This window comes from Corylus avellana, chromosome 3 (assembly GCF_965113065.1).
Source record: "Corylus avellana chromosome 3, dhCorAvel1.hap1.2, whole genome shotgun sequence".
Classification (NCBI taxonomy): Eukaryota; Viridiplantae; Streptophyta; class Magnoliopsida; order Fagales; family Betulaceae; genus Corylus; species Corylus avellana.
Window position 1 is genome coordinate 8744074 of NC_142492.1, and position 16172 is coordinate 8760245.

A 16172-nucleotide genomic window follows, 5' to 3' on the forward strand; every position below is an offset into this window, starting at 1 on the left:
AACTTCTTTTTACCTTCTCTTTTTAATTTTTGGAGAAGAATTGCTAAAGAAATTAATATGGATTTCGCTTGCCTCCAGTTAAAAAATAACCGAACATCTTCTGTGAATCTTCACCGCTTATCTGAATCGCGGGAGATCACCAATTATTTTTTCACCGGAGGCAAGCTGAATCCAATGGACATACAATTGGGAGACATGAGTTAGGAATGTCTAAAAACAAGTTTCAAATCACAATCATCATCACTCGAAGAAAGGCAGGTCAGGGTGTAGATATTACATCAAACTATTCTACACGACACAAGAGCAGCAACAGAAGCCTACACTCAGCTATCTAATGTAAACACTACCTAAAAAGGAAGGTGAAAACAACATGCCGGTACTAATATATAGTCGATAAGTTTACAGACCAAACAAATACAGGAAAGTGAGATCCAACTAATGGAGTTTGATTGCCAATGTGGTCAGTAACAACCTCATACTGCACAATAAAGTGAAGGAGGGCCCCATTATATTACCCTCCAGGCAAAGATACATTAATGTCAGTAGGCTTATTCCTGGAATCTGGTGGCAACGATGACCAAGGATCTGCGCTAGATATCGGAACAGCTGCGGTTGGAGCTGCGATTGATACGTACTCGTGTTTCTGTTTTTTGGGCTTCTGCTCATGCTGGTTCCCTGCCAGAAAACTGCCTACTACAACCTGATTCATGCCAATGAAAAGGCAAATATATCAGAATTTGTAGCAAACTAACAATCATCACTTCTTAAAGGAGATCCTGTTAAGACGGTTCTGTAGTAATAGACCAGCAATAAGAGTCAGACCTGCACAGGACCCGCAGCTACTAATAGACCAGCAACTCCACCGCCTACTACTCGTCCGTCTGGACTCGCTAATGAAACACTCATCCCACCAGATCTGCTTCTTGTTCCTCCACTATCATTAGGCATGAATGATCCGGATAACGACAATATCTCAAAACGTCCCTGTAAGTACAGCAGTAGAAAGAAATTGGATACATACTAGATATTAGCAGCAGACAGTTTTATGACATAATGAAATTGAAACCACAAGAAATTGAATTGTTCAATAAAGCCAATAATGACATAATAAATCAACAAACTGTAAACTGTACTCCTAAGGACAGGGTTTATTGCAACTTGACTGGAAAACAAAACCAGCTGACCCAATGATGAGACTAATAAACATACAATATGTATAAACAGAATAATGAAAAGGCTCCCCCCCGCCTTTTCATGAGGTGGTCCACCTGGCCCAACATAAATCAATAACTAGCAAGGGAAATCTAGCAGATATTAACTTTCTCAGGGCAGTTTCCATAAACTGAAGCCTCAAAGGGCTAGTTGTAAATTTCTGGCTTAAAAAATTAAAGAGAAAAAGATAGATCTAAAAGCCAGCCTCTCTTGAGTCTATTCCTAAATCCATCCATTAAGCAAGTGTAGGCACCAAGTGTCATCCGAATTACCACAACATGATTATTAGAAATGATTTTCAACAACAAACACAACTCCAACAATATCTGTAGACATAATACTATGAAACCTGAAAAAAGTTTAGCCTAATATTCTGGAAATAACTGGAAACTGGCTAGGACTTCTCAAATGCATGTTAGGAGATCAGGAAAAGCAGACGCTATAGATGTCTTCGGGTGTGCATGCATGCGTGTAAAATACATCAATTAGTTAATAAAATTTTTAACAGAAAAGAAAAATACCAAGCGTAAAACTGTCAAAGCGATGCATAAAGTTATCCAGTGTCATCGTAACACGATTAGGTTACTAATTGTCATTTTATCTAAGGGGGGTAATATGCATCACCTCGTATGTCAATGTACCCCCAGAAGAATCAGGTTGACGAAGTGTGACGCTTGATATCACACCATTTGCAGAGAGAATGCATATTGCTCGAGGCCCTTGCTGAGAAAAGGATATGACCTTCATTGTAACATCCTAAAACAACCAAGAGGAACATCACCGTTAGGCATTAGGATGAAAGTCAATTTAATTGCTTGAATTAGCTATTAAAAGTAAGAAGCACACTGATAGAAATCATGCTGAAATAGTACTACAAAAACTGATATCCAGTATTTTCTGCAGTATCTCCCAGAATATGTGTATACTCCAGGTAAATCGGCATTGATCTGGATCTGGAGCCTTATATAAAATGCAAATATTTTTTTGAAGGACTTTGTTGAAGACTAATTAACCAACTAAATTGACTTTTTCCTAACAGCTTAAAACTTTTGGGATAAGTAGTAATTTAACATAATATCTTAAAAGAGGTTCTTAGTTCGATCATTGTCTCCATAATTCACATCCTACTTTAATTAAATATTCCATGTGAGGGGCTTCATTTCTTGAGGGGGAGTTTGGGTATAAACGTGAGTGTTAAAAATAATTGAATTTACCATTTCTGATTAGTTTAAGCTTTTGAGATAAGTGATGATTTAACATACTTATCTCACTAAAGTTGGTGTTAGAAATGTTGGATTAAAATGATTCTACTCTGTTCATAAACTTACTTGAAGCACATCGTCCCCAAATGCCGGTAGGTTGAAGGCACAACAGCGAATTTTGGAGGCCATTTGAAGTTTTTAAGGCTCCCCAAAAATGTAGTCAAATACCAAAGTCAAAATGTTTGCAAATTTGATTATCTAATTCTCATTAATTTAAAGGGCTCAGAAGTTGGTAAAAAAAAATTCAAACACTTAATGAATATATATCTACACATAAGCAATCAATATACACAATAAACCCAAACTAGAAAAGGAACCAGTTTTTTACCTTCTACAGGAATATTTCCCCAATTACAAAAACCATGTTTTTATTTGTTCTTTGTTTTAAAGTATCAAAGGGACAATTTAAAAGAGTTTTACAGAAATGATCAAATTATTTCAGATTTACAAAGATACATTCTTATATTGCAATGCATCATGTAATAGATAACATTTATAGGCAAGACATGCAATGGGTTGGAAATATATAGGAATTGACAATACAAGGAAATGAATCCTGCCTTTATACCTACTTCGATTTTCCTTTCTAGTACCTCAGTCTACTCAGAAGAAGAAAGCACATATATTTTAATAAAATGAAACAGAAACCCAATTAACACAAGTAGTTTATTGGTTGATACGACATATAAGAATCCCAAGGAGAAAAGGATCCTCAATGTATTGCAGTAAAAATGCATCAAAGGTTTATGTCCAATTCTTCTTCATCCAAATGCCAACATCCACTGTTCCATTTTTAGAACAAACGTAGGATTTTCTCTCCTACACTCAGAAAATTTACTAAGCACAGTCTAGGGGGGGAAATCAGAGTAAGGACTAAATATCTGGCATTTAAGGACTGTCATCCTTCTCTGACCGTGAAGTCCATATAATGTCTTCGTTTAGGCAAACCAAACTTGGCATAGTGAAACTTCTCACAACACGTGATATATAGAATACATTCAAAAGAGACTTTATTTCATCAATTACCTCGCCAGTATTAACAGTGATGATATGAGGTGTAAAATTGGCACCAACAGAGCATGCAACCCATTCACCTACAGAAGAAAATCAGTAAACATTATGAAAACTCTTCCTCTCTGAAATAATTTTTTAATTTACAAGCTAAACAACAATGTAACATGTTCCATAATTTATCTTCTAAAAGCAGAGAATTTTTAAAAAATAAGCATCTCATAGGCTCCAATTCCCAGCACATATTTCAGATGCAACACAGATGCTGAGTATCTGGTTTCTTTTAGTAATTGACATAACAATTGAAGTCCTTTGGACAAGAGACACTATATATTTTCATAAACCCAGTTCCAAAAATTATGTCAATAATTCCTGGTTATGTTGGGTTAACATCCAGTGAGCTTAAACTTTGGGAAAACATCAGTGGATTTTGTTATCCAGCTCTGGATTGTTTTTCAAAATAGTTGTTTAGATGCAAGAATCCAATGCATCTAAGCAAGAAATAAAAGATCTAGGCCTCTGAATAACAGAAAAACTACACAAAATTTTTTTTTTCTGCTTTTCTGTAATTCAATCTCCTGCTTTTTTGGAAGGGGGAAGAGGGAGGAAATATGTCAAAAAACAAAAACATAGGACACTTTAAAAGGGACGAATAGCTTATACTCTTATACAAAACATGTTAACAAAACCGAAGCAGTGCCAATATTGAAATGTTGATGCTGTAATTTCATTACCAAATTCTCATTAGAACCTGCAGATAAATACTGGGTGATGTAAAGAACTCTCCTACTAGTTATTATTAATTTGGCAAAAGAGTATTCAAAACCCAGAGTGCTACGTTCTCCTTTAATGATGGATAAGGCTTGGAATCTAAATTTGAATGCAGCACGCATGAAGCCAGCTGGATAAGAAACTAGTGAAGTAGACATCTTTATAAGCAATGATGTCTATCCTGATAGATACTCCCACATGGATATAGAAATAGTATCTTGAGGAAAGTACTCTTGACCACATAAAAATAACAGGAAGCTTAGAGAACGCAACCTCGTCATGTATATTCAGATTTCTGACTCACTCGGACAGAATCAAATTTTTGCTCTAAATATTAAAGACCTTTAATTTTGCTTCAACTATATTCCAAGAAACCAACAACAAAAACACCAATATCTAGAGAACGTGGAAAAAACAACTTCCCTCTTTCCCGCTCTGGCAGTAGACATCAGTCAGTAAGTTGAAGACAGGTTTCAAGTCTAAAGCCTGTTCACCATCACTTTGCAAATTTGCCCTAAATTGGCACCTTCCAGAAATTTTCTTCCTAAAAAGGAGAGAAGTGCCAAAATGACAGCCATTTTAAGAAGATTCCATCATTCCCACACCAACCCATAAAACTCGCTCTCTTTTCAGAGCTACCAGATCCATCAAGATCTCAGTAAGGGCATCCAATCAGAGGCCCCACACCTACCAAACAACCCTCTTAAACTCAAATCCCTATAAGATCAATTTCACCCAAAAAAAACCAAACCAAAAACCCACATGCAAAAAACAACAGAAACTACAAACATAAACACCAAAAATCCATCTTTTAACCATAAAAGAAGCACACAGTCACTTAAATCTCAAATGGGTACATAGCGATAAACTTTTTTTTTTTTTTTTTTCTCTCCATTACCTATATTCTCCACCTCGAACTTGGTCTTGGTCACCGAGCTGGCCGGCTTCACTTTCCCACGCTTCTCAGTCGAGAAGTCTATCACCGGTGGCGGCGCTGAAGACGATATCGGCTTCGGCGAAAGTGCCATCGTTACGCTACCGTCCAGCCCGTACTTCCTCGGCCGACCTCTCTTCTTCTTCGCCGGCAAAGCTGGAGTCGCCGCCGCCGGAGCCACCGTTGTCGGCGGCGGAGCGCCGACCTGGGCCGCCGGAGCGGATCCACCGGTCGGAGCCGGGTTTTCGGTCCTCGGAGCTACATGGTAGTCCGACGGAGCATCTGATCCCACCACTGTGACCCCCATACTTGCCTCCATAGCTAAACCCCACAGATTTTTCTATGAGCTTCTCATCAGAAACCCATTTTTTTTGTTAATCTAAAAATCACCAAAAATATGTACAATTTTTTTAAAAAATAAAAAAATCAAAAAAAAAAATTCAAAACTAGAAAAACTCAAACTTGGAACGCAAAACCCAGAAAAACAAAAGCTTGAATTTTTTTAGAGCTAGTGAAGCTTCTATGAAGTGTTAAACTAGCGGAAGAGCTAAAAGAAAGGATTTTCAGTGAGATTTAATCTGCAAAACTTAAGACTGTTGCAGAGCTAAGCTGAAAAACAGAGCTCAAAGAAAGATGATCTAATTTTTTTCAAGAAAAAAATTTATTTTTATTTTTGGGAAAATAGAGTAAGATTGAGAGGAAAAAAGATTGATTTTCGTGCTCTGTGATTTTTGATTTTGTGATTTGAACAGAAAATGCTGAGATAATAAAGAAACCTTTGTATTTGTTGTTTTAGCTAATTGGGTGCCTAACTTTCCTAAGACTGTCCGAATTGAGATTAAAAAAATAAATGGAAAAAGAAAATGTTGAATAAGAAAATATTGAATAATGGGCATTCATGAATATTTTTTGTGATGATTTAATATTTTATGTTAAAAAGACATTGATATTTGGGTATTGGTTGGAATCCGGTAGAGATATAATATAAAATAAATTTGAAAGTGGGTAGGGGATTATCTTTTGTTTTTTTTTTTCCTTTTTCTTTTATTTTCTTTTGAAAAAGTGGACAAAATGAAATAATAAGTAATAATTATCACCATTATTATTTTTTATTTTTTTATTAATATATTATCTCTCCTTTTGGCTTGCGTGCTTTTAATTTATTATATCTCTTTTGGGTGAATGGTAAGTAAAATTTGGTTGCCAAGAATTGAAGAAATTGTTTGGAAAATGAAACCAGAGGGCTTGTCTAAGCCAAGCATCCTTTTTTTTTTGGGTAGGTGACACAAGCATTACACTTGCACAAGCAACAAGAGTGATAAATGTATAACCAAAATCATAATTTTCTTAATATCAAATCTTTTTTTTATTCTACTTTTTTGCTTTTTCCACCTTTATTTACTTTCTTTTTTTCCCTAATCTTTAAACTATGGATCGATTAAAAAAAATAATAAAGGAGGATTATATCAATTTGGAGAAAAACTTTGTAAAATACAAGTCAGTTAGTTAAATAAAAAAAAAAGAAAAAAGAAAATAAACAAACAAACAACATCAGTATATGCATTCCTTTGCTTAAGCAAAACGTATTATCATTGTTGTTTAGGCTTTTACTGCCCAAATGTTGACTTGGTAAATCACTTTTCACAAGCAAATGGCCAGAAAAAGAACAAACAAAAAAAAAAGTAATACTCCTACACAAACGTATACATTGATGGTTAGTTCTACTCATCCACAGCTTGTGAACTAGCTCCCACCTAACATATTAGTTGGATCATATGGGTTCCTCTTAATTATAGTTTATACAGTTACTTTACAAAATGAAATGACATTTATTACCTCAGCTATAAATAATTAAACTCGATTGTGATTGACAGTACATCAATTTGTAAGTTCTCTTGACATTTGTCACGTTAAATTATTAAATAATTAAATTTAATTGTAACTGATGTGATAATAAGGTGTATATTCTTTTGAGTCGATGTTTTTAGGAGTGATTTCTCAAATTAAATAGATCTGGGTTGAGCATTCAATGAGTCTGAGTAAGTTTTTTTTAACTAGTTGTTATGGGAAGGGAAAGTCTAGGGGAGACCCATCTAGATATAGTCAATTTGTTTAATTTTGTTATCACTTCCAAGACCCAAAGGGGAACTTTGGATCATCTCATGTGCTTGGATTTTCAAGTGGATGTTAGTGGCTGCACATGGTAAAAGCCTTTTAGTGCATCCTTAACCTATTCTTACTGTTCTTATCCACTCCAAAAAAAAATTATTTAAGCCATAGTGGAGCTAATCCTCTTTTTCCTTTGGAAACTTTGAAAGAATAATGTAAACTTACATTTTGACACCCCACCACACCATGTCATGGTCCAGACAGGTTTCATTTGTTAATGCTTTTTAGGGCAATGTTTTTTTTTTGTTTTTTTTTTTGTTTTTTGTGTTTGTTATTATTTTTTCTTCTTAAAACAGAAAACAAAGTGGAGAATATTAAAATATTAATTTAATTTACCATTTCCTACAATCTAAGCTTATAGGATAAGTAGTCATTTAATAGAGTATCAGAGTAAAAAACCTTAAATTTTAATCTTGTTTCCAGCAATTTACCTCTCATTTCAATTAAAATTTACGTGTTGAGTCTTACTTATTAGGGGGGAGTATTAGAATATTAATTACTTGATTAAATTTACCATTTCTTACATGTTTAAGCTTTTTTTAAAAAAAAAACCATGGTTAAGTTTTTGGAATAAGTAGTGATTTAACATAAAATGAAAAACCGTTAACAAACAAAGTTTAATTTTTTTTCTAAATTGGGTTGGAGAAAATTATTTCAACACAGTTTATTAAAGTGACATATGTTATAGCGCACATGATTTTCATATACAATTTTTAATAAATTGGGGAAAGATAAACATTGTTTGGAGTTTAAAGTAATAGCACTCCTTACTTTTAACACAAAGCTTTGATTTATCTTCTTTTTCTTTTTTTTTTTCTTTTCTTTTTTCTTTTTTCTAAAGATGTTTAATCAAAGTGGGCTACAAAATGGGAGAAAATGGATGTGATCGCCCTCAAATAGACAATAACAATATTGATTTAAATATGGGGCCACAAGCATTGACTAACTAAATACAAATAAACAAGTATATTATTGACAAAGATTAGAGGTATATTTTTCTAAACAAGGTTTTAGGTAAGCTACCAAAAACAAAGGAAATAATAAAGAAATTGTCTTTATATATATATATATATATATATATATATATATATATAGTGAAGAGGTCGATGTACATTAGCTTCCACAACTTTCATTTTCGCTTTATTTAATTATCTAATATATCCGCCTGCATATATATGCATAATTGTCTTTATTTTATTTATTTATTTATTTTTCCATCTATTTGTTATTCAGACCTAACTTATGGAAAGCGATAGGGCATATTTAAGAAATTTTGACAGTAATTAGTAATTACCACTCCAATTTACTTTACAGGTGTTGTATGTCCATGTCAAAAAGACCTAGACTGGAATTTTTTAGCATATTTTTTTTATTTAAAAAAATATATAATTTTAGTCAATAAGAAGGAGAAGGGGTTAAGGGGATCTTTTCCGTTGTTAATCCGAATATAGGAAACATGCGGTAAATTTGCCGGAAAACTTCTGAACACATGGTAGGAAGTGACCAATTTAACAATCGGGTGTTTTTTGAATTTGCATAAAATACTGACTTTTGAAACCGAGAGTAGCAGAGCTTGTGACTACTGGAAATAAGGATTTAGATTCGTAACAAATGTAAGACAGTCGTTCTTATGGGACTTATTTATCCAAACAGGTGAGTGGATTATTACCCGAATTACTAGCAATCTGACTAGCAAAATTACTGAGAATCTACGTACCCTGGGCAAAGGTGAAATGCTGAAATAGGTTAATTATCTTTATTCTGTACTTATCTAATTTTTTATTTACTTAAATATACTTTGCTGAAATGTTGTGCCAATAATCAACATGTTGAGTGCCCAGGAAAAATGTTTAAGAAATGAGGAGGATGTAGTATTATTATTAGGTTATGGTTTTAGGAGAATAAAAAAATAGGATTGGTAACAATTGGTGAATTTGTGACCAATTAGAAAAGAAGTCTGTTCACTGTCAAGCTCAAAATTTTGGCTAAGTATAAGTCAAGTCCAGTTGGAATATTAGTCAAATTATTCTTTTTCACTAGACTCGAAATGACTTGGCCAATGTATTTCTTTGAGTATTTCTACGGCTATCTATCATCATCGTAGCTTCCCTCCTTTGTACAAGGAGATTCTTGCTCCCAAGATATACTTTTATCCAAGTATATCTTCATAGCCTCACATTACCATCAATAATAATACGATACGATACGTATTTTTTTTATAATACAAAATAAAAATATAAAATATAAAATAATTGTGACACGTGACACGTACAATTAAAACATGGTGTTTCAAACAAGAGTCACGTAGCAGGATTAGTTTAACGTGACATACCGTTAATTAATTAAGCCATAGAATAAATTGATAATGGAACCTATTTGAAACTAATGGAAAACTTACTGATTTAATTGTCAAAATTGAAATTGATTTTTTATTTTTTTCTATTATAAAGTGATACATGTTTATTATTATTGGTGCTGAAGTAGTACTATGACGGTTTTCGTCAAAATTTGAAACGAACGTTTGGAACGTAAAGTGATTTGTCATTTTTGCTTACCATAAAGATATTTAAATTACTTTTTAAACCTTAAGAAGCTGATTGTAAATCAATCCAACTCCTATTTGAGAAACAAGAATAAGAACATAGCTCCTTTGATGGGTTTCTTTTTTACATTTGATTTTTTAGCAGTAGCAGGCTGGGCTACCCTTCTGCTCCAAAATGCCTGTGCTCATAGGGAAATTTCATAGAGCAAGAGCATAGTTTAGTGGCCCAAAAAGGGCTAAAAAATATCAGAGCCACTTGGGTTATGGTTAATTAATTTTGAGGATCGGCCCTTGGTTGATGTCTCTAGGCTGAGACTTGGGCTTGAAGACTCCTAATTAATAAACAACTGAATACCTCTCATTTTTCGGGCTGAATAATGCTACTTTTTACATATATTTTATTATATGCCGAGCAATTTTGGCTGACGCAGCATGTTTTAAGTAGTTTTCATATTAGTTCTTTAAAAAAAAAAAAAAACTTAAAATACGTCACATTAACCAGTATAAAATATGTGTAAAGAATAGCATTACTCTTTTAACATTATGCTTACAATATAAGGGAGAAATTTGTCTATCACAAACTTGGTATTGTTCCAAAATCTATCACATTGGTGCTTGGATTTTAAAAAATAAAAATAAAAAGCCAAAGCCTGAGACAAGCCCTTGCCATCTCCGCTGGAAAGTTGGCAAGGTTTAATACATGAGAAATGCTTATAGTACTATACCTTTTACTATAATTTTTTTTATAAATTTACGTAACAGTCTACATTTTACGAATTATGCTTGCACACCAGGCTGAGGTGAGTCCAGATCCCTACCCACTTTAGGGCCTAGTCTTAGCCCAAGTCATGAAATGAGACCAAGTTCATTCTAAGTATAAGAGTTTGGGCCGAGTCAGAATGAAAATCAGCCTGTTTTTATCCATTGTTCACAAGTAAGCAGGTTGCTTATATATATATATATGCTATTAAAATTTTAGCTGGTCTGCAACTTGGCTAGCTAGGTCTTACTCCAATTTGGTTATATATATATATATATATATATATATATATATATATATATATATATATATATATATTTCATAATTTATGCCATAAAAATGTGAATAAATTTATGCTACAAAAAACTTTGGAAACAAATAGGGGTATGAGCTCTCTCATCAAGAATTATAAAGAGAATTCAAATTTGAAACGTTTTGATGGTATAATTAATGTAAATAGAAGATTAGGTTGTGTGGGTGTCAATTAGTCAATAGAGAGGGAAGAGGGCTACCATGCAAATTGCAATATATAGTCCAATGGACCATGGTTCCCAATGAATCCGGGTGCTAGTGGTGTGCATTTTTAAAGTCCATGGGTCAAAGCTAATTGTCATCAAGCATGTGTAACAATGGACCTAATATTACATGGACTATTGTAAAGTGTAGAGTTAAGATTCAAACACGTGACCTAATTAATTCTGATTAGGTCACTCTAAATCCTAATTATCAACTTGTTGGGATCTATGGGCTCAGTTCGATGAGAAAAGTCGTTTTATTTTTTAGTTTTATGTTTTTTCGTTTTTTCTTATTGTTGTTATTACTACCATTATTATCCAAAGATCTGAACCTAGTATATGTCCCATTGTCAATTTGAAAAATCCTTTTTGTATTAGCCTCACTCTATGCCTTATAACATGACAAACGATGGGATTTTTTTGGCAAGTTGATCAGCTTGATTAGTCTCATCATTATCAAGAGGAGGCATAAGTTTGTTGCATGACATCAAGAGAATATACTGACATCTACCATATGACAACTAGTTGGTGCCAATTTTGAAGCATCATGCAATGACTCCCACAAAATTGCCTTGGGATCTTCCTTTTAATATTTTCATTAATTACATAACTAAATGTCATCTGGAACATCGAACTTATCACTTATCAAATACCTTATCTTGGACAACAGTTTCCTCCAAATTGGGTCAGAAGACATTTTTCTAATTCAATCTATTCAACTGAAACATTTTTAATAAAGCATATGCTTTTTAGACACATGTTGCGTCTAAAAATTGTCAACGCTCCGTAAAATACAAGTAAAAAGGGCCAAACAAAGGCATCGGACAGATGCCACGTACAAATAGAAAGGAGTTGGAGTTCACAGCCAAGATTCTTAGGAAACAGACAGTTTTTGTTGTATCCTTTGGTCAAACTCAAGCTTGTTTGTGACGTAAACCTAAAAAGATTTAGTTATTTGGCCGGCTATGTGGTGGTTACATAGTGGAGAAGATGATGAACATGGTCTCCTCAAACTGTGCTATATATTGTCTTTCTCTCCAACATGTCTTGCTGTCTTTTGCTTAATTGTTTTGTTTATATTTGGGTATCCAAAGGGTCAACTGCAATGGATATTCTAACCTAAACTTGCTCTCAACATGACAAACCACCATGTCAAGAGGGCTAGTATCGTGAAAAGGACAGTTTTCTTTCAAATTAGATTTGAGTGATTTTTTTTTTTTTTTTTAATTGATATTTGCCTTTAGAATACGCGTTTCTCACGTGCTCTATTTCAAAATTTGAACCCATTACATTTGATTACCTCGTCTTTGTTAATATTTTCGATCACATTAGCTTTCATATAAATAAGTAATTTAAACTTTATTTTTTATTTTTTTTGTCTTCTTAAATTCACTTTTTCAAATTGTATAAAACAAATTAAACAATTATAACTTTCTGGAAGACTTCAAGAAACATTGCTATATATATATATATTTTGTTTCCTATGGATCGTTATTCTCTATTTCAATCTTCGTAAGTCTAAAAAGTTATACTAAATTTAACAAAATCATCTCAAATGGATGTAGGAGTAAATTTATTATGACATGTTAATCTAAATAATATCTTAATGATATCGCGTCAAAAAAACACTTTTGATAAGCATATATAGTTAACTTTGTAATGATAATATCTTAAGAAGTTAAGATATAGTGATTTTATCCCAGCAGACATGTGGTATAATGCGAAATCAAATAGACCTCATAGTTTCGAAAAAGTAGAAGTAATTTTATACTCCACCCTATTATCTCCCTTTTCATCCTCGAAAAGCTGATGTGGCATGGCCCTCCAACCATAAAACTAATTTCTATGCACAAATGCTATGAGGGGGCCACGCTGACGTAAGTGGGATAAAATGGTAGAGTATAGAATTACTCAAGCATCGCAGATGATACCCATGAAAATTTGATAAATGTAGTTGGTATTTTTGTTTATGTTCTTTCTAATAATTTGAAAGTGTGCCACATCAAACTAATCAGCGACTACCACATGTATCATATGCTTCATTAATATAATTTTTTTAAAATATATATATTTTAAAAAAATTTATGAGTAGGCTCGATCATCCTCTATTGCTGGCCAAGGACTGGCCGAACCATCCCTAGCCATCAGAATAGCTTCTGGAGCTGTTATTGGAATTGCTGTCAAGATTAATTTTCTTTTTCGTCATTGTATTTTGAATTTTGTTCTTTGCTCACTTAAAAAAGAAAAAAGGGAACTTGCAAAGCTGTATGAACACAAACAAACAAAAGGCTTAGAGAAGCAAACCTAAAGAGATTCTAATCACAAAACTAAATTTTCTTTAGTAAAGAAGTGTCCATATATATGATAAGCGAATTAATTAACAATATCCAACATGCAGGACAATATTTTTTAAACTACTATTCTTTGGTTTTTCCCTCATCATTATCATAACTTTTGGCTTATCTTCTGTCTCTTTAATTTATTGGTAATGGTAGGTAAAGAAATCATGTTTATTTGTTTCAAAGAATGGCAAAGAACTAATGATGTTAATTAGCAGTGCAATATTATTGTCTGCCTAGTTTAATCAAATATTAATTACCGAATGATTTATTTATGCCATGTTACACCTTTTAACTTAAAAGTTTTGTCTTTCGACTTTGGTCCCTCCTATCATTTTGATGCAAATATTTTTAATTTTCACAGATAAGATAACTTGCCCCATCTCCCAACTGTCTTTCTCATAGCGATGATTAGTAAATATAGGTTTGTATTTAGAATATTAATTAAATGATCCAATGGATCATTCGTTCCTATTAATTTAAAATTTTGAAATAATTGATGATTAAACAATAGTATCAGAACAAATGTGTGAGTACTTTGAAAATTAAAGGAAATGAGTGCAAAATCTATATATAAGTAGCAATTATAGGTTGGATAGGGCTGATAATTTTTTACACAACTCACAAACTCGACACGAACCCAATACGAGATTAGCGGATTATAAACTTATGATTAATAGGTCTAACCCATTTATATATATATACTCAACACGCGATATTAATAATGAATGGAACACCTAGAAGAGAACAAGAACATTAGGTACGTTAGTTATGAGAATGGAATGAAAAGGAGAAACGGGTCACTTTGGAACCTTCCTACTTTTCCTAGAGGCCAACAAAGAAAAAAATTAAATTAGATACACTCATAGATGATGATATATTATCTAAGAAGAACATTTAGTGATTCACATATTCTAATTGTTAGAACCTTATGATTATTCGGGAAAGAAGATGAGACATTATCTATGACAAATGACAGTTGAAAGAACATTTAGTGATTCTATAATGCAGAGTATCTTATGAGTATTGGCAAAAGACAGCTGAGGATCTTCTTTATAGAAAAGTCTTACTAGGTAAACAGGGGATGCTTCGCATGGCTGAGAAAAAGCTATGTGAACGCAGAAAAAGCATAAAAGCATAAAAAAGAGTCCAAATTACACAAGGAAATGGGTAATAGTCATGAAGAGACAAGTCTCATGACGAAGCACTTGCTTTGTTGATTCTCCGATCAAACTCCTCAATATATATATTTATATATAAACCCACCAAAGAATTTGGATATATGCACTAAACGACGGTAGGATTATGTGGAAAACTACGATCTACTAATTTAAGCTAGTTTATTTAAGAGTTGTCTTCTTGTCTTGTATCTCATCAGCTAGCTAACTCTGTTGGCTTATTTTCTTTCTTCTCTTGGTAGGCAAACGTACAATGTACATTTTGTCTCCTCTATGAGTGGCAATTCGAATTTTACGTATCGGATTTGGGTCGTATTGAGTTATGGGTATACAACTATATAAACTAAATATAACCTAACTCCTTAATTAAATGGGTTAGACATCGCAACCGTAACACACAAATTTCGTCTTAGATATGTTTAATGGGGGAAGGCAATTTAAGAGGACCAAGGGGAATGAAAAAAATTTCTGTGATTGGGGTATTGATCACAAGATATTGGTATAGGTTTTGTTTGTTTTAGATTAGTGTGTAGAGAGACTTTGTAGCTTGTTTCAAAGTCTGTTTTTCTTCTATTTCTGAAGAAATTGTAAAGAGGTATAGTTTGTTGATATAAAATGGTTTCGCATATTGTATTAAAAATTGCCAGCTCTAAATGTTGCGTGTTAGGTTCAGATCGTGCCGTGACATGGATATAAGAGTATATAGATCAACCATAACTCGACTCATTTAATTAAACGGGTCAAACTCGTCTACCCTAATTTGATCATGTCAAAAATTACCGACCCTAACTAATCTCAACTTTGGAGTAAATACCAACTATTCGTTTATGCTACAAGCTTCCTTTGAATGAATACTTTAAAGCCTTTTTGATCAATCAATGAATCCTTTCTTAATTGGTAGCTATACAGCTAAAGGCATCCATGATTCTTCTGTCCAGGCTTTAGCTCAATTATGCAGGGCAGGTTAAAGGCTTTGCCCATAAGGCCTGACGCATCTATTTAATACTGCTTTTAACTTTGAGCTGTAAAGCTTTAAGTGATCAATTAGGCTCTCTATCTCACCAAGTTTTTCTTGCACATGTGCACCAAAATTATGCAGGAAGCTGCTGGGAAACATAAAGCATCAAAACCCTACCTTTCAATAAATGTGATAGGTTGCTATATACTTGATGAGGCCTGGCTACTTCACAATGCTGCCTAAGTTTTTCTTTTATACACTCAAAGAATCAGCCTACTATTCTCAAGAATAACTGGTTGGGAGGTATTCTCTGCCCTGTTGCAGTCACATGCACTATCTGGTTTTAGGTTTGCTTATTAAAGAGGGGGGAAATTATTCCAGCACCATAAGCTAGCCGACAGTTAGGGGCGGAACTAAAAATTTAAGTTTTGGGGAAACTAAAAAGAATACCATTTGGGAGGGGTAATCAATTAATTTTAGAGAGTACAATTTAAGAAAAATTTAAGATTTTGGAGGGCTAC

General features: G+C 33.4%; 1 protein-coding gene across 1 annotated transcript; it reads right to left on the reverse strand.

Moving 5' to 3' along the window:
• Positions 1-209: 209 nt before the first annotated feature.
• Positions 210-6025, reverse strand: LOC132176575 (AT hook motif DNA-binding family protein). Its single transcript, XM_059588824.2, has 5 exons — positions 5155-6025; positions 3501-3568; positions 1837-1968; positions 823-984; positions 210-700 (listed from the first exon to the last, which is right to left on the reverse strand). The coding sequence occupies exons 1-5, from the start codon at positions 5507-5509 to the stop codon at positions 512-514; spliced, it is 906 nt and encodes a 301-aa protein (XP_059444807.1). The 5' UTR covers positions 5510-6025; the 3' UTR covers positions 210-511.
• Between the last annotated feature and the right edge of the window lie 10147 nt (positions 6026-16172).